Source organism: Heptranchias perlo, chromosome 29 (genome assembly GCF_035084215.1).
Source record: "Heptranchias perlo isolate sHepPer1 chromosome 29, sHepPer1.hap1, whole genome shotgun sequence".
NCBI lineage: Eukaryota > Metazoa > Chordata > Chondrichthyes > Hexanchiformes > Hexanchidae > Heptranchias > Heptranchias perlo.
In genome coordinates, this window is record NC_090353.1 from 29,523,906 (window position 1) to 29,547,465 (window position 23,560).

Genomic DNA, 23,560 nt, shown 5'->3' on the forward strand with positions numbered 1-23,560 from the left:
TCGATATCTTTCATCCATCATCTCAAATTGCTCCCACCACAGCCACAAGTGACAGACTTCCAACAACCAGCACTTCACCTTCATGTTATACAGCTCAAAATGCTCTCCGCAGATGCAACCAGGCTTGAAAGGATAAATCTCCAATTGCACTGCTGGGTGTTTTTGTACAGCGAAAGGCAGACATTTGCATGAACATTTCACTTGCCCACCATCACACTTCACGGAAATCCTGACTACACTGGGGCTGTTAATGCTGCAGGTGTCACTGGTGGGGGAACCATCTGCAGAGTTGGGCTGAATGGAATAACTAAACGTGAATAAGGCCCCCCAACGGTGTAACTATGCCACCAGCTCATCATACTGGCCAAACTGTCCTGTTACTCCCACCCTTGCTCCAGCCCAAGAAAGCACAATTACCAGAGGTCTTAAAGCACAATGTATTTCAAGGGCAGCGTGTCCCATGAACCCTTCATGATATACTGGCAACTATATAGGTGTGACAATCTGGATACTCTCTTCTCTCCCTTCCCCCTGACACCACCTGGTGCCAATAGGTCACCCTGCCACACAATGAGCTCTGCATGCACTTCGAACACAGCACAGCTCCAGCACTAGTCATATTCAATATACAGGTAGCAATGTGCAATGGGAGAACTTGTACCTTTCGTGTCCTCAGAACGCCCCAAGGCACTTCACAACTAATAGATTACTTTTGAAGTACAGTCACTGTTGTCGCACGGACAAACACGGCAGCCAACTTGCCCACAGCAAGGGCCAACAACCAGCAACTGTGTCGGTTCAAAGAAATTAGTGCGGTTAAGCGAATAGGATTTAATATCGCACAATACACTTGCGTGCGTGGAATTCAGCTTCCACTACTATTGCCACCAGTGACAGGCCTGTAACCACCAGTACTGCACCCTAAAGTTACACAGCTCAAAATGCCCTCTTCTGACATGACCCAGGTTTGGAAGAATGTGACCTGCTGCGTGTCTTTCATAGCTGAAGTGGACATAGTACAAAACATTTCACATCACTGAAACCCGAGTGACAACGGTGCACTCTCATAAAATGAGTTACTTCATAACTGCACAAACAAATCAGGCAAAACCACTTAATAAAACTGGAGTTTTATATTGGAAAGAGGGGATGGAATTGTACGCAGCAAACACATTCTACCAGAAACTCAGGAATCTTCAGCACTCCACTTTTAAGAGCCTACACAGTGGGAAATGAACCCCCAAAAGATATTAAAATCACATTAACAGTTCATTATATAATGTCACATTTGATTTTCTGGAACATGAGTGGAAGGAGAGTAAATCATCAAACAACAGACACACAATTGAAGTCAACGACATTTACTTTTTTAAATATTTAATAAAGGTTGAAAGCTCTGAAGCACTTTATAAAAAAGTAATAATAAATGAGACAGTGCCCATTATTAATTTATCATTCAAATTAATCTGTCGGCATTTTCAATTAAAAAAGAACATTTAATTATTCATTGGTGCATAATTGGAAATTACAAAGAGAAAAGTTCTATTTACAACCAGACTCAATCATGAAATTTGTCACATTTATGGTAGGTCTAATTTCAGAGAATAAAATAGGTGCAGTAAACAGCTCAAAGACAAGCCAGTAATAACAAATTTAAGAGAGAGGGGAAACAAATAACCATTTACCTGTTTGTGCATTTCAATGTTCAAACCATAAGACATTTCATAATACTGGAAAAATCAAACAGATAAAGAATACATTGTTAATGTCTTGCACTTCTATTATAGCAAAACCCTCTGAATTTATTAAACACGCAACCACATGGTAACGGTGGTTAAGACGCTCATTTCTGATCTGCAGTGGTCACTGTGTCAGCCCAAGTGCATGAGCAAATCAGCTACACGTGCTAGGAGTGTCACTATTTCACAGTCAGGCTCCTGGGTGGGAAAAGTGCCATTGAACACAATGCACAATGTCAACTTGAATGCCTTTTAAAAAAAATATATAAACAAGACAATCTCCCCATCCCTTTCGAGGGGTGGTAACTTGTGCTCAGGTACAGATCCACAGGCATTGGCTGTCCTCCGGTTCATTGGCCATTCACGTTGGACCTGGACACTTGGCCATGGGAAACACCTCAGCTGATTCCGATCTTGTTCCCCTCCAGTATTGCCACTAGCCCACAGCATCCAGTAAGGAGGGGCAGGGCGGTCACTGGATAGTGATCAGGAACAGAAACTGTGACCGATTATCCCCTTCCTAGCCGAGGGCAGCAAAGCCATGCGCTGTCCTGGCTGAGATCAGCTAACGCAGCTTGGGCAAGGGTTTGAAACTGGAACCTTCTGATCTGGTCTTTACTAGAATTATTAGTGGATAAAAACAAGCTGAACTTGGACCAGGACAAGTACTTCAAACCATGAAGGATTTTGTAGCCCATGTGTCTCCATGTTCATTCCACAGAAAGGTGAAAGGAGATGTACTGATAGGGTAGAGGGTGAAATAAGGTAAGAATGTAAATGAAAGATAAAGGTCACACAGTCCACTACATTAGATTGATTCCGAGAATTAGAAGGTTGTCCTATAAGGAAAGATTGGGTAGAATGGGCCTATATTCTCTGGAGTTTAGATTCTAAGAGGGCTTGACAGGGCAGAAGCTGAGAGGATTTTCCCTTGGCTGGAGAGTCCAGAACAAAGGGGACATAGGTTCAGGATAAGGGGTCAGACATTTAGGACTGAGATGAGGAGGAATATCCTCACTCAGAGGTTTGTGAATCTTCAGAACTCCCTACCCCAGAGGGCTGGGGATGCTCAGAGTATATTCAAGACTGAAATTGATAGATTTTTGGACTCTAGGGTAATCAAAGGATATGGGGATCGGGCGGGAAAGTGGAGTTAAGGTCGAAGATCGGCATGATCTTACTAAATGGCGGAGCAAGCTCGAGGTGCCGTATGGCCTACTCCTATTTCTTAGGTTTCTTATTTTTCAACTACAGATGTATGGAAAGAGCGAGATAGCAAGCAAGCCATCCTTCACTCAATATCCAGTCCAAGGGACTGGAATTTTTTTTTCAAATCTGGAAAAGAAATTAGGTTGCTCAATGCAAAATCAAAAACAATGTCCACTTCTCCAACAGAAATAAAGTATCAGTGGGTCTCCCATGGTGATGTTTACTGAGTGTCAGGAGTACATCGATTTGAAACAGGGGTGTATAAAGTGAAGGGAAGTCTCAACGATCCTCAGCAACAGTCTTGGTGACAAAAACTGAATACGTGGTGCTCAGAAACTCCCGATTGGTTGAAAGAAAGATGACAGGTGTCGAGTTCTGCGACTCGATGAGTCGAAAGGAGTCAACAACATTCCAAGACTACATCACATGGCTATTTTAATTTCGATAGGAAAGACAGTGCAAGATTACATGGTGCTTTATAATAGAGAAAGATTTATAGCTCCTTAATCATTAAGAGGTACCTTCCAGCTACATTTGCAATCCCCAATATCTGTATAATGAGGTTTACTGTCTGTGTAGAGTCCAACCTCTTCGTAAAGCCGGAGTCAAGTGAATGCCCCTTACCATGACATAATGGCGCTGCATTTCTGTCTTTTCACTGGCCAGTTTGTCACATTCCAACTTGAGGCTGTGGTGATTTAAAAAAAAAGTTTTAAAATGGCAAATTCTAAAAAAAAAAATTCATTCTTCTCCTCTTCAGGTTTTATTTCAAATTTGAGCCTAATCACGGTTTTTTGAGCTTGTTCTTGGAGAATTGAAGTCAACAGTGGCACTTTTTGTACAATTACCAAGTGCAATACACCCTATTTAAGAAAAAAAAAATTCAACGCTCTGCCCTCCTGTCTGGTGGATGCTAACTCCTGCTGCAATACAGTGCATCGGCACCAGCAGCTAAGCTTCACGAGTCAGGGGGTGTTTGTCAGCTATTTGACCATGGGAGGTCTCACAGCAGAGCCCAATAAAATCTTGACTTGACAGCCACACAAGCAATTTCCACCATGGGTTACTACATATCGATGAAGAATGGAAACCCAGTCTGGTTTCTCTTTCCTCCCCCATCCCTTCCTTTCTCCACCCACCCCAAGTGCGTTAATCCACTAGGACGTTAGAAGCTAAACGAGATTTCTGTTGATCTTCCGCTGATGTTATGGCGGTCATTCAGGAGAATCCCCAAGGAAATCCCTGGTGATAAGCCAACTGGGACTGGTTGGGCCAAATGGCCCATTTCTGTTTGGTAATTCTATTTTACTATACATTAAGAGTTTGGTGCTTCACTAGAGTAAACTACAACTCTCATCCCTCTGCAAAGAAATGTAAACATTGAAAATCTTTAGGCTTTCAAACCAGGCTCAATAAATACTAATACAAAAAGATACTAAACAACAGTTTGAGTAGCAAGCTTCTCCATTATCACCCTGCTTCAATATTCAGTGTTATCGCCAGGATTATTTAGTGCGCTCGAACAAATGACCAGATAATGTGGTTTTAAAAAAAATGTATCTTGGGATCTTTTGCATACGCCTGAACATACAGTAGGTTTGAAGCCTCATCTGAAAGATAGCACCAACTAATGCAGTACTGGGAGAATACTGCATTAAGTGCCAGCCTAGATTACGTGCTGAAATCCTCAAGTGGGGCTTGAACCAGCTAACTCAGGTGACTAACAGAGCCAAGCTGACAACCAAAATTTCCAACTTTCAACTAATCATTGAGCAAAGCACATCGTGCCATCAAGACATTTTTAATTACAGCCCGCGAAACATACCAAAAGGTTTTGACGCCAAGTCAACTATAAACTGGTTCAGTTTAATGCAGAAAACAGACGACTCAAAGCACACTTGGATTTTCGCAGGCCTTACTAGCCTCACAACAGTCTCCGTCACGGTGCAAAGGAATGACTCAGTGCAGCAGAGGATCTCCAGCAGGTTTCCTCCCATCACTGAGCCTTGCCACGCTGCGCAATGAATTGAGTGATAAAGAGCCTGGGGCAACATTTCAGTGAGTCACTCTGTATAGGGATACTGAAGAATAAATGTGTTAAGGAATGGGAGTATTTCTGCTGCCAAGTATGAATGGCAGGCAACACCTCGCTTCATTATCATAAAGCACTCGATGTACAGTGATAAAAATGTATCAAATTAATAGAGCACCCAAGAATAGAAAGTGATGTACTTTTAAAGCCTGTAGGGTTCCACACAGAACAGTCAGCGCTAGTTTATTTATTTTAAGACTAAATGGGTGCACAAAACAGACTCAGTAATGTTTGCCATGAGTCACAAAGTGAAGAAAGACAGACTTGCATTTATATAACGCCTTTCACCATCTTAGGACCTCCCAAAGCACTTTACAGCCAATGACGTACTTTTTGAAGTGTAGTCACTGTTGTAACGTAGGAAACGCAGCAGCCAATTTACACCCAGCAAGTTCCCACAAACAGCAATGTGATAATGACCAGATAATCTCTTATTTTTTTTTAAAAAGTAATGTTGGTTGAGGGATAAATATTGGCCAGGACACCAGAACGCCCCTGCTCCTCTTCTCAACAGAGTGCCATAGGATTTTTTACGTCCACCCGAGAGGGCAGACGTGGTCTCGGTTTAACGTCTTAACCGAACGACGGCACTTCAGACATTGCAGCACTCCCTCGGTACTGCACTGGGAGTGTCAGCCTAGATTGTGTGTCCAAGTCTCTGGAATGGGACTTGAATCGATATCCTTCTGACTCATAGGCAAGAGTGGTACCTCAGGACAATATGTAGTAGGTAGGAATTAGGGTTTGATGAAGGAGGGAGGGAGGAGGCTTGTGTGGAGCATAAACACCAGCATGGACCTGTTGGGCCAAATGGCCTGTTACTGTGCTAAAAGTTCTATGAATTCTACAGCCAGGTTCCAATGACGTTGTAGAAAGAAACTGCATTTAATTTGTATGGTCCCCTATCGCACTACAACGACGTCTCAAAGCACTTCATGCAATGAATTACCTTTAGAACTGTGTTATGCAGGGAAACAGCAGCCATTTTGTACCCTGTCCCACAAACAGCAATGAGTTGAATAATCGTTGGCTGAGGGAGGAATGTTGGCCAGGACACTAGGAGAAATCCCTGCTCTTCATATAGTGCCATAGGATCTTTCAAAGCCACTTGAGCAGATAGATGGGCCGAGGTTTAATGCCACATCTGAAGACAGCACCTCTGGCGAGTACTGCACTGTGCTCAAACCTTGGTGTGGGTCTCCAACCTTCAACCTTCTGATCCAGAGGATAGAGTTCCACAACTCAGTTTTAAACCAGAACAGCAAATATGATTGTACGTCAGGGAGTACCTCATGTTCCATTTTTGTTCATGGAAATTTGAGACACTTCTCACATTCAGCAAGATGCCTCAAAGACAGTGCATCCCTTCAATAATGACCAGTCCCCAGGAATTGAGAGGAGGGGGAAGGGACGTTCAGAACAGGCCTACGCACCTTAACTTGGGAACTATGCAATATCTTGCACCATGCTCTAAAACAAAAGTAGACTAAAGTGACGTGAAAAGGCTCATGCGCAATCAGAATGAGCAATCCCATGTGGCACAATTAATTTTTAAAATCTAATTATTAAAACACACACACTTTTGACTGCAGCACTTTGGTTAATAAATTCTCAAAGAGGTCAGAAGCAGCAATGATCTTACTGACAGGTATACAAACAGGCCAGCAGTAATGACAGATTTCAGATAACAATCACAGCAGAGCACTCACACATACAAATCACTCAGCGCGTGAGATATTGTTAATGTCGTAGGCTCTGGATTCAGGGCGTCTGCGAAAACAAGGGCCACGTCTTCACTGCAGAGCCTAAAAACAAAGCGATTCTATTGTATAAATGCCAGATCAGATCCACCGTGATTTCAGCCTCCAGCCTCCCAGCAACTAACTGCTAGCCTGCCCCTAGATGGATTACACAATGCTACATATTGCCAGGACGAGGGATTCAATCAAAACAGTCAACTTAACAGACTTTTATCTTTAGATGACAGGGTGGTGCTAAAGCATGTTCCACTCCCTAGAGTGGATACTGCCACCTTGTTCTGGTCTCCATGTTAACCTGTCAGAGAACCTGTCCAGGACACATTCCATCATGTGATTTTGTGCCACAACGCAATTGCAACCAGCAGCTGGGGCAGGGACATTAAATTTGTTCACGGGATGTGGGGGACGCTGGCAAAGCTGCATTTATTGTCCATCTCTACCTGCCCCGAGGTGGTGGTGCTGGGCCTTCTCTTTGAACCACTGCAGTCCATGCAGTGATGCTATGCCCACATTAGTGTTAGGTCAGGAACTCCAGGATTTTCACCCAGCCACCATGAAGGAAAGAAGAGATTGTTGCCACATCAGTATGGTCAAAGCAAGCAGACAGATACAGTGAACCTGCTCAGCAAGTTAGTGTGCTTTATAAATAGGCGTTGGTTGAGGGAGGAATGTTGATCGGGGATCGCTGATCTTATCAGGAGTAGCGGAACGGAATCTTAACATCCACCCAAAGGCAGATGTCTCATCCAAAGGACGATCATGCCATTTACTGCTTCCAAACTCCTCCTCATCCTTGGTCTCCTGACTTTGGATGGAATATGGCTGCAATCTAGTTGGTAAGACAACTTATGATTACCAATATGTCCACATCTTTAATGGCAGTGTCAGCAAATCAATGATCGCTCCATCAAAGAGCAATCGCCCACAACACAGAGGTGCCCAGAGCTTTCCTGTTTGGTGTGTGTATATCTCAAACTTTGCGCCTCATCTACATCCAGTCCTACACCATTCTTTCACTACGCCAATATCTTTGAGATGCCAGTCACAGATGTGACTGATTTGACCTCTAAATGGCTGTTCGTACAAGATTTCCAACTATCCACAACTCATAACTGTAGGACAGAGCAGTATTTAAAATGATTATTATACTTTCCATTAAGTCTGCTCCTTCTCCTCAGCCCTTTAGCAAATTTAGTCATGTGCAGTGTCCACGACAACACTTTAAATGTCAGCTTCTGCTGCAATGAATGAATGAATATCAAATTGATCACATTCACAAATCCCCACCCAACAGGCTGCAACTTTGAAACTCATCCTCCTGGTTGAGGCATCTTAAAATCAAATACTTGTCTTCAAAAGCAAATAGACTGCGTCAACACCTGTGATGGCCTTATTGGGCCATATTTTCCTCCAGTTATTAATTTTTGTGAAAATGCAGACATACATAAACAGTACGGGTAGCTAGCATTCAACACACCGATGGGGCAACTTTCACCATCACCACCTGGGCACTAATACGGCGGAGCAGATTACCTGCCCGTTGTGAAACCCACTCAATTTTCGTCCCACCAGGTTACTGTCCAGGTGTTGAAAGGTGAAAATTACCTGCGTTAGACTTGGATCCCAGGATTGCTCCTGTCCAAAAATGGGTTCAAGAAATTTAGTAACTTTATTTTAAACAAGAGCTTTTAGCTTGTTACAGGCCAATTGTGAATTCACGTAGAGTTAGTTGGGGGGGCAGGTAGATCATCAAAAAGTGAGTATTGAACTCCATGGGTAGATTTTGAAGCAGTGACAGAAGTGAATACGGCTGAAAGTGGAAACATTCTGTTTACCCCTGTCTCCCAGTGCAGGCTCCTCCTCACTCTGTGGATTCTAACTATTTATGTTTTTGTGGTGGAATCGCAAGTCAAAATGATGATCAAGATGCAAATGTTTGGTTTATTAAATTGTAACGCACAGTAATGTATCACCTCTACATGTAATCATCTCCACATCAGCTTGGTTTATTTTAAAGCTGCAGCATCCAATTTTCACTAGCAGTTTGGTCACTTTTATTAATCCAGAAATTAGTCATCGCACTAATGATCTACACCTGGGCTTTCAATGACAATTTCTGTGATACAATGTAACATGTTTTAAGATTAAATAATAACAGGAACAAAAAAGGCACCAAAGATTTAGGGGCCTATTCCTAGCTGGAAGCAGGCAGTGCATTGTGGGGTGCACAGCCAGTGATTTCTCATCCATTAACTTTAATGGTCAAAAAACAAAAACAATCATACGCGATGTGATCTCCACTGGGAATGCAGAATTGGCCCTTTATTTCATATCATTTTTAATATGCACTTGGTGGAACGACAGAGGGTCCTTAATACAGGGCTCAAAGACAGGGACTCCAACCTTTTAAGAAATTGTGATTGTTGATAAATGCCTGTGAATAATGTGATTTTTAGAAGAATTTATTCAACAGCCAATTTCCTGTATCATTGATTGGAGTGATGGCCATATTTTTAAACTGATTATATCACACTGCTGGCAAGTAGCCCCATGCAACTGTGAGGAATGTTCTAGCTGTCAATGAATCTCTAGAATCTCAATGTATTGGCTAGTTTAAGGCTATTTGCAAGGCAGCATACATTCTGTATTCAACGATGGCCTGAAGAGAGAGTACCCTTTCGTACAATTCAATACTGTTACTTTGGGGTGGGGGGATAAAAAGAGAAAGGAAGGAAAGAGAAGGAGAGGAAGAGCCTGTTAAAGTAGGAACAGCGGTGGCCATTGTGCAAATTCTTAAATTGTGGGAGATGAGGATTTTACATAATTATTTAATAATTTTGCATAATTATTTTTAAATAAATGCTTTCATCTTTCTCAAAAATATACACAAAAGTCTAATGAGGTTGAGGGTGTAAGTGTTTTCTCAAAATAAGGTGGTTGTTTGCATATAAATCATGAATTGTGTTATAAATTTTCAGAGTATTGATCGCAGCATATTGCTTCTCACTAATGTAATTATGGATTGAGTTTATCTATCCATAATTGAACCATTCACCTCGTGTTTCAACGAGCATCCTTATTTCTACAAGAAAAATGTGTTGAAACATGGAAACAACTTGACAAGCTTAAAATACACTACTGTACAAAACATTTTCATAAACCACGAAGTTACATCTATGTGTAGGGACTTTGTGGGTAAATCAGCATTTCCCCAATTGCACACAAATTTTGTGCACTGCACAGCTGGATTGCTGAACATTCGTCACCATTGCTACCAGTTAAGTGGCTCGTTCACTGTTTGAAAAGTGTTAAAAAGATTACAGATGCAAAGTGATTGGCCTTTTCTAACCGTGCCTGCTAATGAAATCACACTATGAAATTGCTCATTTTAAAAAAAAACTCATGCCCACCATTTTGTTCATGAGCAGTACAAAAAAAGTTATAACCATTTTCTTGAACAAAGGAAAATGTAGACCAAAGTTTTATCCAGTTAACAGCTGATTTTTGTACACAGTTAGTATCTTACGCTCAACCTACACTTACAAAAGTACTGCACATACCCCTGGTTTATTGCAGCCATATCCAGGATGTAAAGGGTCACCCTGAAGCACATAACAGAGATTGACAAGTTAAAATGTCAACTAGTTATTGGAAAGCAACAGGCAAGCTAGGTTTGACTTTGTTAGGATCGCTACTGAATCATTGAGGTGGGCCTCATTGTAAGGCCCAACTACTTTTAAGAGTATAATGAGGGGAAGCCTCCTGTTTGGAGGGACATGGCTTATCTCAGATGATTAGCCACTCAGCTGTCCCATTTTCTGTATTATGCCACATTTTACAATGAAACCCTGAACAATACAGAAATAGGATTTCCTGCAATTGTGATATTTTGTTTCTTTTTAAAAATGGAATTTTTATTTTAAAAAGCCATCAAGGCTGTGGGGGGTGTTCTCAGAAAAATATATGCAACCTCATGCAATTTCTAGATATTGCCAGTTCATATGTTCCACAGAGTGGTAAAAGGACCAATCCTTAAGGCTTCTTTATAACATCTGAGGAGATAAAGTTGCCTCTGGTGTAGGTGGTACACTTTCAGTCTTACTTTAAGCACATTCTGTGCTGCATTCCCAAAGTACTTTTTATAAATGATGCATGTCTAGATATCCAGCACATGGTTAATGAAAAGATCTTAGCCATGGGGCATTTGAAAGTCACCATGCATTATAAAGCTGAAAGAGCAGAACTCTACACCGATAAAGGCCACAATTATGAAAGCAATCTTCAAATCAATCTGCCATATCAAGTCACGTCTGTCAGCCTCTACTAGATAAATCTTAGGAACCAGAAAATACACCCAGAGAAGCAGTAACTCAAGAAAGTGGAGACAAATTCTTAATTGGAATAATTCAGATTCCATCAGTCAATACCAAAAGTAGTTGACTTGTTTACCAAAGACAACAGGGCCCTACCAAAATAAAATCATTTAATGGCTCAATAGGTCAACACCCTATAAACATTTCTCTTTTGCTTCCTCTTATTGTTCAAGTGAATTTCTTTTGTGAAAGAAAAACTGAGGAAAGTTCTTTGGCATGAGTTATGATTTTTGTTCATTTGTAGTTCTTCAGAAGGCCTGCAATAAATAGCATTAATTTCCATAAGAGACTTCACAGCAATGCAAAATGCACAGAGCAGCTGAATCCAAATTGAAAATCAGTTCAAGGTCAAGCTTTGGGTACAAGACTACCCCAAGTAAGGTCTTATCAGCTGCAGTGCAACTGTTCAAGATAAACAAATCATGGGTATTTAGAACCTAGTTAGATATTCCACAAAAAGTTCTTGGGGTGTCTGCGATGCCAGCCTTTCCCTAGTCGCCCCTACATGTGGCAGTGGGCCTTCTTTCTGTACTTTCAGGTAGCAATGGCTTTTTATATGCGAGTGGTTTGCTTAGTCATTTTATAGGGTATTAAAAGGCAACCACAGAGTGTGGGACTGGCGTCACATATAGACCAGACCAGGTGAAGCTGACCGGGTCCTTTCCCTGAAGGACACGGTCTTAAAATTCAGCTGGTTCACCAAACTGGTGCCAGCTCACAAACTGAAGTCAATTTCACAACTTACCATGGTGTGATTTAAACCCAACTTCTGGGTTGCTATTCCAGTGCCATAACCACTACACTACCATACCCACATATAAGCATATGTACACAGTATTCTGTTCCCCATAATTTGAAAGCACAATGGGGCCAACTGTAAATAAAAGTGTCAGCCTTGGCTCAGTGGCAACACTTTCACCTCCGAGTCAGAAGGTTGTGGGTTCAAGCCCTACTCCAGAGACTTGAGCACATAGTCCAGGCTAACTGCATCGTCAATGAACAAGTCATTAAATCCAACTGCCCTCAGGTGGATATAAAAGATCCCATGGCACTATTTGAAGAGCAGCAGGGGAGTTCTCCTGGTGGCTTGGCCAATATTTATCCCTCAACCAACATCACTAACAGAGATTATCTGGCCATTTATCTCATTGTCACTCGTGTAAATTGGCTGCCATGTTCGCCTAAAACAGTGACTACACTTCAAAAGTACTTGATTGGCTTTGAAGTATCCTAAGGATATGAAAGGCATTATATAAATACAAGTTCTTTCTTGCTTGCCCCTCAAATTGACAACACTATGGAGCCAACCGTACAGTTTGGTACTACTGGTGTGCACAGGTCCAATGCAGCCATCTATGCCCAACTCATACTTGCAGCATAAGCTATCACTCAAAGACAGTCTTTGGGATTCAAGCACAAATAATAAAATTATTGGCATTTTAATGTGCACTGAAGCTTAGCTGGAATGAATTGCAACTTTCACCTTTCAGTACTTACTGCTGTACTGTCGTTTATTATCCTAAAGTGAAATGGTTTCCAGTAATATGTAAGCCTGACTCGCAACTTCAGCAAAAGAAAAATCTCATTACCTGTGATACTGTGCTTGCAGAAACTGAAACTCATCTTTGATTCGATCACAGGAGTCCGAGGTAGTAAACTTCAACTGTTGTGCTGACTGTGATGGAGCCTTTTCAAAAAACAGAAAGAAAGTTAGAGACAAAATGACTTGTGATTAAATTAGTTACACTAACCTGCATGCATGAAATACAGGTGAAGGTCTGTTATGGATGGTTTCTTAATGGGTACACCATTTTGTAAAAAAAATGCAGAACAGAATGCTGCTTTAAGACTTGTTGATGCTGGTTGTTTGATTTTCTAGTCTTGAAGGGATAGTTTTGTGACAAACTGAGGACATTTCATTAACATGCTTGTCAAGCGTATCTGGTCTTCCTCAGTCGCTACACGAGAGCCAGTATTTACCTTACGCTTCTCCCAATCTTTAAGGTAATTTTTGAGACGGTATCAGATCTCACCCTCATCCTTGGTATCCCTTTTTCTTTCCCTCTTTGTCCTGCTAATTTTTCCCCCTGGTTAGTTTCTTGCTGGGTATGGGTGAATGGGAGCCAGTCACCCTCCAGTACACTGTGAATGTGTCCATTCTTTACATATAAGCCTACACAGTGAGTGATGGCAAGTTATTCAACTATAAGAATTGATTGGGAGAACTGATCCAGTCATCACTCAACACTCGTGCAAGCACACCTTGTAGCAGAGCTAATTTAACATTTAGGAGCAGGAACCTTGGTTGATTTTCCTCTGTAAGTACACCAAGGCCATTTGTAGCATCTCTACTGCCAACCTGTTTGAGATCAGCCACCTCAGAGGCCAGGAATGGAGCCTATGACTTTGCTAGGAGATAGATATTGTAACACTTGGATTTATATAGGATCAAAATGTCTCCATACACCTTCCATAAAGAGTGCCTTCAAGTACAGTGAATTTTTACATAGCTCATGGTCTTAATAAGCTGATGCAGTGGGAGCATCAACTATCTCTTTTTAATTGGGATAGCCTAAAATTAAACAGCTTTACTGAGCTGAAGCAGCAATTGTGTGCAAGGTTCCCGATCAGGAAATGAGCTGATTTGCTATTCCACTGAAAAACACCAATGCCAATTCAAATTCCACACTAAGAATTGATATGTAGGATTTTCATTTTTGCCCAATCCTTCATGTCTCCTCAAGTCACACACCAGCTGGGACAGAGAAGGCAGATGGTCTGTTGCCAGGTCTGTGTCAATGCTATTGTGGAGCTGACCCAACAAAAACACAAGACATCCACAAAAGAACAGTCTCCCACCCACAGCAATGCCTGGGAAAGCTAATGGCATCTCGAGATCGAATCGGGCCAGGACCTACTCCGTTAATGGTAGGGCGTTGGGGAGAGTTATAGAACAAAGAGATCTAGGAGTACAGGTTCATAGCTCCTTGAAAGTGGAGTCACAGGTGGATAGGGTGGTGAAGAAGGCATTCGGCATGCTTGGTTTCATTGGTCAGAACATTGAATACAGGAGTTGGGATGTCTTGTTGAAGTTGTACAGGACATTAGTAAGGCCACACTTGGAATACTGTGTACAGTTCTGGTCACCCTATTATAGAAAGGATATTATTAAACTAGAAAGAGTGCAGAAAAGATTTACTAGGATGCTACCGGGACTTGATGGTTTGACTTATAGGGAGAGGTTAGATAGACTGGGACTTTTTTCCCTGGAGAGTAGGAAGTTAAGGGGTGATCTTATAGAAGTCTATAAAATAATGAGGGGCATAGATAAGGTAGATAGTCAAAATCTTTTCCCAAAGGTAGGGGAGTCTATAACGAGGGGACATAGATTTAAGGTGAGAGGGGAGAGATACAAAAGGGTCCAGAGGGGCAATTTTTTCACTCAAAGGGTGCCAGAGGCAGTAGTAGAGGTGGGTACAATTTTGTCTTTTAAAAAGCATTTGGACAGTTACATGGGTAAGATGGGTATAGAGGGATATGGGCCAAGTGCAGGCAATTGGGACTAGCTTAGTGGTATAAACTGGGCGACATGGACATGTTGGGCCGAAGGGCCTGTTTCCATGTTGTAACTTCTATGATTCTATGATTCTTTACCATGGCCACCGCTGCTCAGTTTGGCACCTCAGCAATATGGGGGAAAAGTCAAACTGTAACATGCACATTGGGGCCAAGGTTCTCAATCTATTTCTAAAACCTGGCATCTTTCAGAAAAAAATATGGTCTAAGACCATATTTTTTTGTGTCATAGGGAAGACTTCATTGAAACAGATAATGAATATGGATTATGCCAGTCCAGAATTAAGACATGTAAACTCCAATACATGCATCTCAAAGTGTGTTGCTTTGGAGAAGGACAAATGTTCATTTCAGCAGCTAGTGGATGCAAACGACAACCAGAACTGGGCTGGTCACAGCTCAGCCAGCTTTTATTTCCAGAGGCCAAGAAAGGCAAGACATCTCAGTGAAGTGCGAATGTAGAAAACAAGTTAAAAAGGTAAAAGAAAATCACCATTCTGGCATGATGCTGTGTGTATACTGGAAGACTGCCCGCTGGTGTTTAAACAAGCCAAGCTGTACCTGGCTATTTCTGGCTTTCAGTAGAACTTTTTCAAAAACCCAACAGGACTGCCTTCGCCGAAGCCCAATGTTAATGCAGCCAGCCGTTAAGTAAGTTGCTAAGTTTAAAAAGGGTAGCTTATAAAAAGGAAGCTCAGAGTGCATGGCCAGTCTGGCAACAAATCCTTTGCTATCCGCATGCTTGGAACACAATTTAAATATCAATGTCCTATGCATTATTAAAGGCACCCTCGGTTCAAACTACATATTAATGGCTCCAGTATGGGAAAACAATTTCAACGTTGCAATAAATATGGCCTCCAGCTGATTCAAACAGGAGATAATGCGTTCCCCATTTCAACACAGAACCTGCATAGTCTCTCACTATTCTGCTGACAGTGGAATGAAGGAAAAGAGCCGTGTTATCACGAGTGCAGGTCAATTGCCTTTTTTTCCCTAAGCAACATCAGGCGCATTGCATCTTATTGGAAATTACAATAAAATGAGAACATTTGGATGAAATGAATGCTGACATTAGAAATTGCAAAAGTATTTTCCCTTCTTAAGATTTCTACAGATACTGAAGAGTAGAAACTTTTCAAAAATAAATTCTTCTCTTCCCCCTCCTCCCCCGTGGAAACATTTGCACCCACTGAGTCTCGAGAGCAAACCCAGTTAACCTGTAAAATGGCAAGAATAGGTGTGGCGTTAATTACGGGGAGTAATTGGGGAGGCTGAGAGTTCACCTGCCTTTGAGGTCATTCGCTCAAACTCATATCCTGCCTGGGTTTGAGCCAACGCAGTGCTTTTCTAAGACAATCTCGGATTACATCACATTAGCCGATTGAATATATGCGCTCGAGGGCAGCAGGGCTTGAAATGAACACAAGTCCAGTGCACCGGGACCAGTACATTATCCCATCTTTCTCTTCCACCTGCTGCTAGGGTCGCCAACTCTGGTTGGATGTATTCCCATGGGTTTTATCACAGGACCTCCTGCTTCCAACCACCCCGCCCAAATACTTCCACCTCCAAATTTTTAATATAACTAATACACGAAAGTGTTCAAAGAAAAATGAAAAAAGATACATAATGCCCTTATGATTTTTCTCCCGGGTTGCTGGTTCGGGATTGTCCTGGATTCTCCCAGGAGTGTTGGTACCCCCTACCTGCTGCACTTCTCCTGCATTTGGGCTCGGCTTGAACACCCTGGTCTAGTTCTGTTGATTTCCCCATTTGCTTTTGGATACCATGACTGATGTCGTCACTGGAGGAATTGCCTGGGAGGAGTCTCTAAACCTGACAGTGCTAGAGCGCCGAATTAGTTTAAGTGGAGACAAGTCATTAACCCGGAGTGCTTCAGTCATCAAGTCGTTTCAGCGGTGCGTGTGCTGATTGTGCTGCCTTGCATCGCTCAGCTCATTAATTCCTCCCAGCTAGTCCTTCTAATAATGCTGTCAGCACTCACAGCTTGTACAAAAAAAAAAATCAGAATACTGAAGAAAAAGCATGTTAAAACTCAGCACTAACCTCAATTGGATTTTTTTAAAAATGGGGCATCAATTAAAGCCTTACGCCAACTATTGTATTCGTGTTGGCTCCTAAGATTTGTTTCATTATTCTATTTCCGAGCTACGAGTTCAGAGTAGCTGTGATCAGTCAAATGCACAATTTTGCTTTAACAAAAAATCTGCCACTGTTCGAAAAGAGTAACTCTTAATTCAGTTCCAGATGACAAGCTGAGTGTGGTATTACCCCTGCTGTAAAGGGCCTGAATATAAGCAGAGAAAACACACTAGTGTGCATCTTCAGTTCCTGCACAGGCCGGCTTGTGGGGAAAGAATGGCTGCAAGATTATGGGTGGCATTTCCATGGTTACCAGACCACAAGAGTGCGTTACAAATCACATGAGCGCAACATCATCACTTGTTAGGATAAGCTTCAATTGGCAAGTAAGAGTTGATCGTCTTATAGAGGTCTATATTTGTGAGGGTTTGCTGTCACAGCTCAGAGCTCCATGTTTCTCCCAGGTCTACATGTATTATGCTAATAGCAGCTTGAGGGAACATTACACAACGTTGCAGTTAAAGCATCACTTTATATTTCTATAGCGCTCCTCATTTAGGAGAGGACATTTCACAGCGTTTTACTGGGGAGAGGATAAAGTGAACACCGAGCAAAGGGGAAAAGTAGAATGGCTGGGAGCACGTGCAAAGAGAAAAGGTGTTTAAAGGAAGCTTTCAAAAAAGGTGGGGGTGGGGGAGAGAGCGGCTTTAAGAATCTAGGCCATGAAAGAAGGATGCTGTGGGAACGTAAGCTGGGTGGAGAGTGGAAATTCAGGAGGGATCCACGAGGAGAAATTCTGTCAGAAGCAGGGTCGGGATGATGTAACATGCCAGAAATAGCACCTCAACCCCGCTCTCTCTCTAATAGCTGGTAAATCAGAGATCTATTTCCTTTGAATGCTTCAACCACCCCCCCCCCCCCCCCACCCTGACCACAATCACTGTGCTATGTAGCAAAAAAAATCTCTACTTTCCACACATCATTCTTTACTGGGCAGATAACGTGCTGCTAGGCCATTGCAGATATTCATAAGATAGCAAGATAATTGTGGATGAAGGCTGCACTTTTGTCCCATCATAGTTTCATCCAAATAAAACTTCAAATTCTCCCTGTTGCAGCATCTAATTGTTTCTTCAATGACTCCAGCGTTTTTGCCTCCACTACTTTACCCTGGAGTCCATTAAAAGTATCGATCACTGTGGACAAGAACCTTCCCCAGTATCAGTGCCACGTTTGCAATATACTGATTTGAACCTATGCCCCTTTGTCTAATCTTGCAATTCAGTTTAAAGTAGTTTTCTGGATTTACCATTTCCATGCCATTTACTATATTGTATATCTCGACAAGATCACCTCTCAGACATCTCCTTCAGGTGCTGTTCTGAAACAAACTGCGAGGAAGCATGTGGACAAGGCCCAGGCTGCCAGATTCTCCCTCCACGGGGGAAATGCTTGGCTCTACACAGGAGATCTTTAACTTGCCACTCAGAGGGTTATGGAGGACTGCATCCAACCACTTTGTGGCATAGGGCATGGAAATTTCAACATGCTGCACCACCCAAATCTATTCTACAAGTTTAATTGTGGGGCAGGTGTTACTTATGTAATGCTGAGCGGCAGGTTTCTTACCCTACATTTAATGTAAGTAACCATTAGGCAAGTCAAGGATAAACGAAATGCATGATTGTAACAAGGTAGGGTGTTGCATTAAAGTTGGCACGGAGGCCTTAAATTTACAAATGAAATTTAAGAGGGAGTCAAAGGATATTGGGAAAAGGCGGGAAAGTGGAGTTGAGGTAAAGATCAGATCAGCCATGATCTCATTAAATGGCGGAGCAGGCTCGAGGGGCCGAATGGCCTACTCCTATCTCTTATTATGGAAATGTTAAGACAGACTTAGTTGTAGTGATGGTAGCCTTACAGGTATTTGTGGCTGGACAGTCGGGAGATAAGGGAGAGGGGAGAAGAGAAAATGGAAAGAAGGGGGAAGAGAGTGTGAAGGAGAGAGCAAGAGTGAGTCGGATGGGAGGAATGAAAGAAAAAAAGGGGCAACACTGGGCAGAGAGTGCTGAGTTTCATTGGTCTTAGCTGGACTAAAGAATCCTGAACCCAGGCTGGCTCACTCATCTTTAACACACCCCAAATATGTAACCCTCTGAACTTTGTTTCAATTCTTATAAATAATGAATATAAATCAGTATCAGTGACCTTTAAGTAACCTTTAAGTCTAACATTCATATCTTCCCCGCAGGTACTGAAAGCAGCCATTATGATTACAATCAGAGTCTGCCTAAACAGATGCTGCTAGTGTAGTAATGTCAAGCTCTATTCATTTAAATAAAAGCCGTCTGCGAGAGCAAACATGAAAGAATTCAGGCACCAAAGTTACTCAGCTCTTTACTGGCCTGCAATGCTATGTGTGGGGTTGCTACCATTTGCAAATTTAATGTAGCTTTTAAATATTTGGTCTTTACTGGGCTGTGAGTACTGTAGGTCTGTATTAACAATTAGTTTTAGCAGCCACATGTTCTATATGCAAGGCTGTCACTAAGATTTCTGTAAAGTGCCAATAGCAGGCTGATATTTTCATACAACATCCACCTAAACAGTGAATAAACACCCAGCATACAAGTTGTCTTTCTGAAATGTATGGTGTGACAGGAGGGAGTATTTGAGCTCTATAATAAGTACTGGTGGTGGCTTGCAGATCGATCACTGGTTGTAATGGTGGTGGGAGTGATTTGAGGTGATTGATGACTTAAGGGCAACAACAACTTGCATTTATATAGCATCTTTAACGTGGTGAAACATCCCAAGGAGTTTCACACGAACGTTATGAGACAAAAAATTGACATGGAGCCAAAGGAGGAGACACTAGGACAGGTGACCAAAATCGCTTGGTCAAAGATGGTTTTAAGCAGCATCTTATAAAGGAGAGTGAGGCGGAGAAGCAAAGAAGTTTGGGGAGGGAATTCCAGAGCTCCGGGCCTAGACAGCTGAAGGCACTGCCACCAATGGCGGGGCGAAGAAAGTTGGAGGATGCACAAGTATATTGGCTGGAGAATGATTATTCTAATAACACATGCTACCAATACACTAAAGCAGATTGTCCAAGCTTTTTGGCTTCAAGGGGTAGACAGATACATGCCATGGAGTCTCGAGGACCACAAATAAGCCAAGAATTTCCGATCTGCATTAAAATAGCCGAATGGAAAAATCTAGGCCATAAAGATCCTGCTAATGTGTGTACATCAAGTTGCTGGTCCTGACAGATCTTGGCGTTCTGATTTAGGATTTATCCATCACTGGGTCAACGTGCTAAACAGCCCATATCCAAGCTTCCAACCACACAAAATTCAAATAGGGCAAACCAGCAACTAAGACATGTAAACACAAATTAGACCGAATTCCATGGGCTGTGTCAGCTGGATTGCCAGGGCTCATGGTCCAATGTGGCCTCAAGACCACTGCTTGAATCCCCCACCCCCTCAAGGGCCTTTTATAGTGAACTCCTTGGAAGTCGGATTTTGGGAACCCAACAGCGAGCGAGCTCCCACCTTTATGCTGTTGAATCCAGCTTCTGTGGATCACGGGCAGACTTGGGAGTCCCAGGATCGTAGAAGGCTTGCAAGGGGAGGGTCCTCATGGTCATTAGATTTGTCTGCCCACTGGCTGTCTGTATTTGTTGACTCACTAGCACATTACCCGTATCTTTTCTGCAACTATGGCAGAGTTTTTCTTTGGGTGGCCAATTCTATCCACAGGAAGTTACAAGACTTCCTGGGAACGTAACGGTTTTTACAAGGAGGTGTCCAGGAGTGCAATGGTATTTACAATGGGGTCCCTGGTGGTTACCAGGGATGGGTGGGGGTCTCGGAATGCAAAGATATTTACGGGTGTAAAGCGGGTTGTGTCACAGTAACTTCTGAAAACTCCCTCTCCATTATTAGTTCGCTTGCTGAGTCATTTTTTTTAAAAAAGCCTTTCAATTAAAAAAATCATTTAATAAGCAGTCAATAACAAGTCTATTAAAATTGACCAATATACTTCAATTATATTTCCCCAGCTCCTTTCCCACTCCACGAAACACCATTTCAATAGGACAATCTTTAAGAAACACTTCATGCAACTAACATTCATGTTCACATTCAATAAATGACCTATTTCAGATGTGAATCTCATCATTTATTCGATCAGCTTTCCTCCTTAAATTTTTATGACTCCCCATACACACTCTTATCTGCCCAAGGCTGCTCCCAACCTTCATGCTTCCTCAGTCAGCAAGGAAGTGGGACGGTCTCAGCCACAGATTTCTCCATGTTCACAATCAAGGCTAGTCTTGACGCACTCCTGCCGGGTGCAGCTGGTCCTTTTATCGTGAAGCCACTCACCCAGAGCTTGAAATGCTTTGCCCCCTGCAGAGTGCGGTCATTTTGGGAACTGGTGACGGTCAACGGGTGAAGAAAGAAAAGTTCAAACGTCAGTGGAGTCTGGGATTTGAACACGTGGCTCTGATGAAAGAATCCAACATGCCACTGAAGTTTGACATTGATGCCAGTTTTAATTTCTCCAATAATTTTATTCCCATCATTTTGGTTTTAAAGGACACTTAAGTATTGATTGCAGTCATTGATTTACAGATGCTCCCAGTCCCATCTGAAATGGGCAATTTCAATAGGTTACATTTATATTGTTTTACTCTAGTGCAAATAATATTGATTTAACTCGAGCTGCTGCGGTTACATAATCACGGTCATAATCTTAGTATCTGGGTTGACACAGGTGGACTAAATGGAAGTGGCACCCCTCGGTGAGGAGTTCCAATGGGCCATCGGGTGTCTTTCCTTTTTCTTTATACAAACGAGTAAATTGTTCCATGGCATTGCCCAGAGTCATTTGATGAATATATACAAGATGGCGGCAAGGTGGGAGAGGCTTCAGAAACTCACTCAACAGCACCATTTACTGGCCACAGCCTGCAACTACATTGTTAAAGGCAACAGTGAACAGAATTTCCATTTTAAAATGTCAACATCAAAACTGCCCAGGTTAACATAAAAGTATAATTCTTCTGTGACAACAGGAAGGGCACACAAACAGAAGATCTTCAATATTGTATATGCAGCATAGTGAATGCTGCAATGGGCAGTGATTTTACTTTTGGGGGAAGACTGGTTTTGGAAATAAAGATAGCAGCCCCATCAGACATAAGAGATGATGGAGAAAGAACAATCCTTCTGATAAGTTAAAAGAAGTACAGAACCGGAAAGGTTAATTTTGCAAGTCCATCATTAAGCTTTATCGTAGAGGGGTACTAAGATTGGCCTCTCTGCACCAGAGTTAGGGACAGCAGTTAACTAGGGTTCTCCCTCCTGATCACTACTCAATAACCCCTGCTGGGATGTGAGTAAAGATTGGATTCAGCTGTGAACCCTCCCTCGGTAAAATGGCCTAACACCACCCTTGATGTTCAGACACGAAGAATGGTCACTTGGGGGAGGTACCAGAGGGTGCCAACACCCAGCAAGGAGTCACCAGGTGAAGTGAGGGAAGTGGAGTGGGAAACTGATAGAAGATTAATTTTTTTGTCATGTGTCTGAATCAGGTCCAGCATCAAACCCACCTCAAGGTGAATCTCCATCCTGCAACTGTATAAAAGCCAGCCCAAATATAATCAGTTAAGAATGTTGATTTAGGATTACATTTAATGTCTTAATTGTGGCATATCCATAAATTTCATGAGGCAAGGCCTCCTAGCATGAAGCTTTGCTGGACAGGGTCGTAGAAAAGTCACTTAACACTACAAGGCTGATTCTGCAGCCTGTGTCTTGTTCAGCGAGGCTATGCGTTGGAGTAGAGCCTTCCAAAAGTTTACCATATGATGTAAATCCATTGCACTCATTTCACAATCAAGAATCAGCACAAAAATTCAACTCTCCATTTATCGATTACGTAACACTGGTTTTCTGGTCTGCAAATATAACCAGGCATGTTTAGCATATTGCTGCTAATATGCTACATGGAAAATAAACTCACTTAAACCCAATATATTTCCTGTGTGATCTTCACCCCAAGTTAGGCCCACCACCAGTGACATTTGTAACCACCAACATCTCACCCTCTGTTCTACAGCTTCCTTCCGGACACAACCCACATTTCAAAGGGCTAAATGTACAATTGTACTGCTTAGGTTTCCAGTTCAAGTGGACAGAACACAAAAATGTCAGAGGTCCAGCAGTGAGCTTTACTGAAATCCCAGTGACAACACTGTCAAACCCACACATTTTGAACACAAGGATGTATCCAGTTCATTCCATATTTAGCATTTCCTTTAAATTGGTATTCCAAACATTTCCCATCTTTAATCGTGTCCTAGATCTAAGCCTGAACTCTCCTATTCCCTCTGGAATGAGGCAATTAGTCATGAGATTCCATTTACTGCACAGGGCCAATCTATTCCATAAATTCACTCCTCTTTTGCCTCAGCTCGTGTTTAATTTTCAATTTACGGATCTTGAAAATCATACTAATTCGCAAGTGAATGACATATGAGCGATTTCCTGCTTCCACTTAATCCATTGCCTTCATCACTCAACATCGGAGTGACGTGTTATCTTCCCCCCTCTCCCCCCCCCCCCAATAAATATTCTGAACAGAGGACATTCTGAACTCAAAAAAGGTAAATAGTACAGCGGCATTTACTGC

General features: G+C 42.2%; 1 protein-coding gene across 2 annotated transcripts in view; it reads right to left on the bottom strand.

Annotated features, from left to right (window-relative positions):
* The window catches only part of LOC137299555 (TLE family member 5-like), an 86,831-nt gene that overhangs the window by 49,019 nt on the left and 14,252 nt on the right, over window positions 1-23,560 (bottom strand). For both annotated transcript variants that reach the window (XM_067968381.1, XM_067968380.1), the window contains exons 2-4: window positions 12,763-12,860; window positions 3,573-3,636; window positions 1,686-1,730 (exon numbers count right to left, since the gene is read on the bottom strand). In XM_067968381.1, the coding sequence (XP_067824482.1) occupies window positions 1,686-1,730; window positions 3,573-3,636; window positions 12,763-12,860 (207 nt within the window). The remainder of the gene's footprint in view (window positions 1-1,685; window positions 1,731-3,572; window positions 3,637-12,762; window positions 12,861-23,560) is intronic.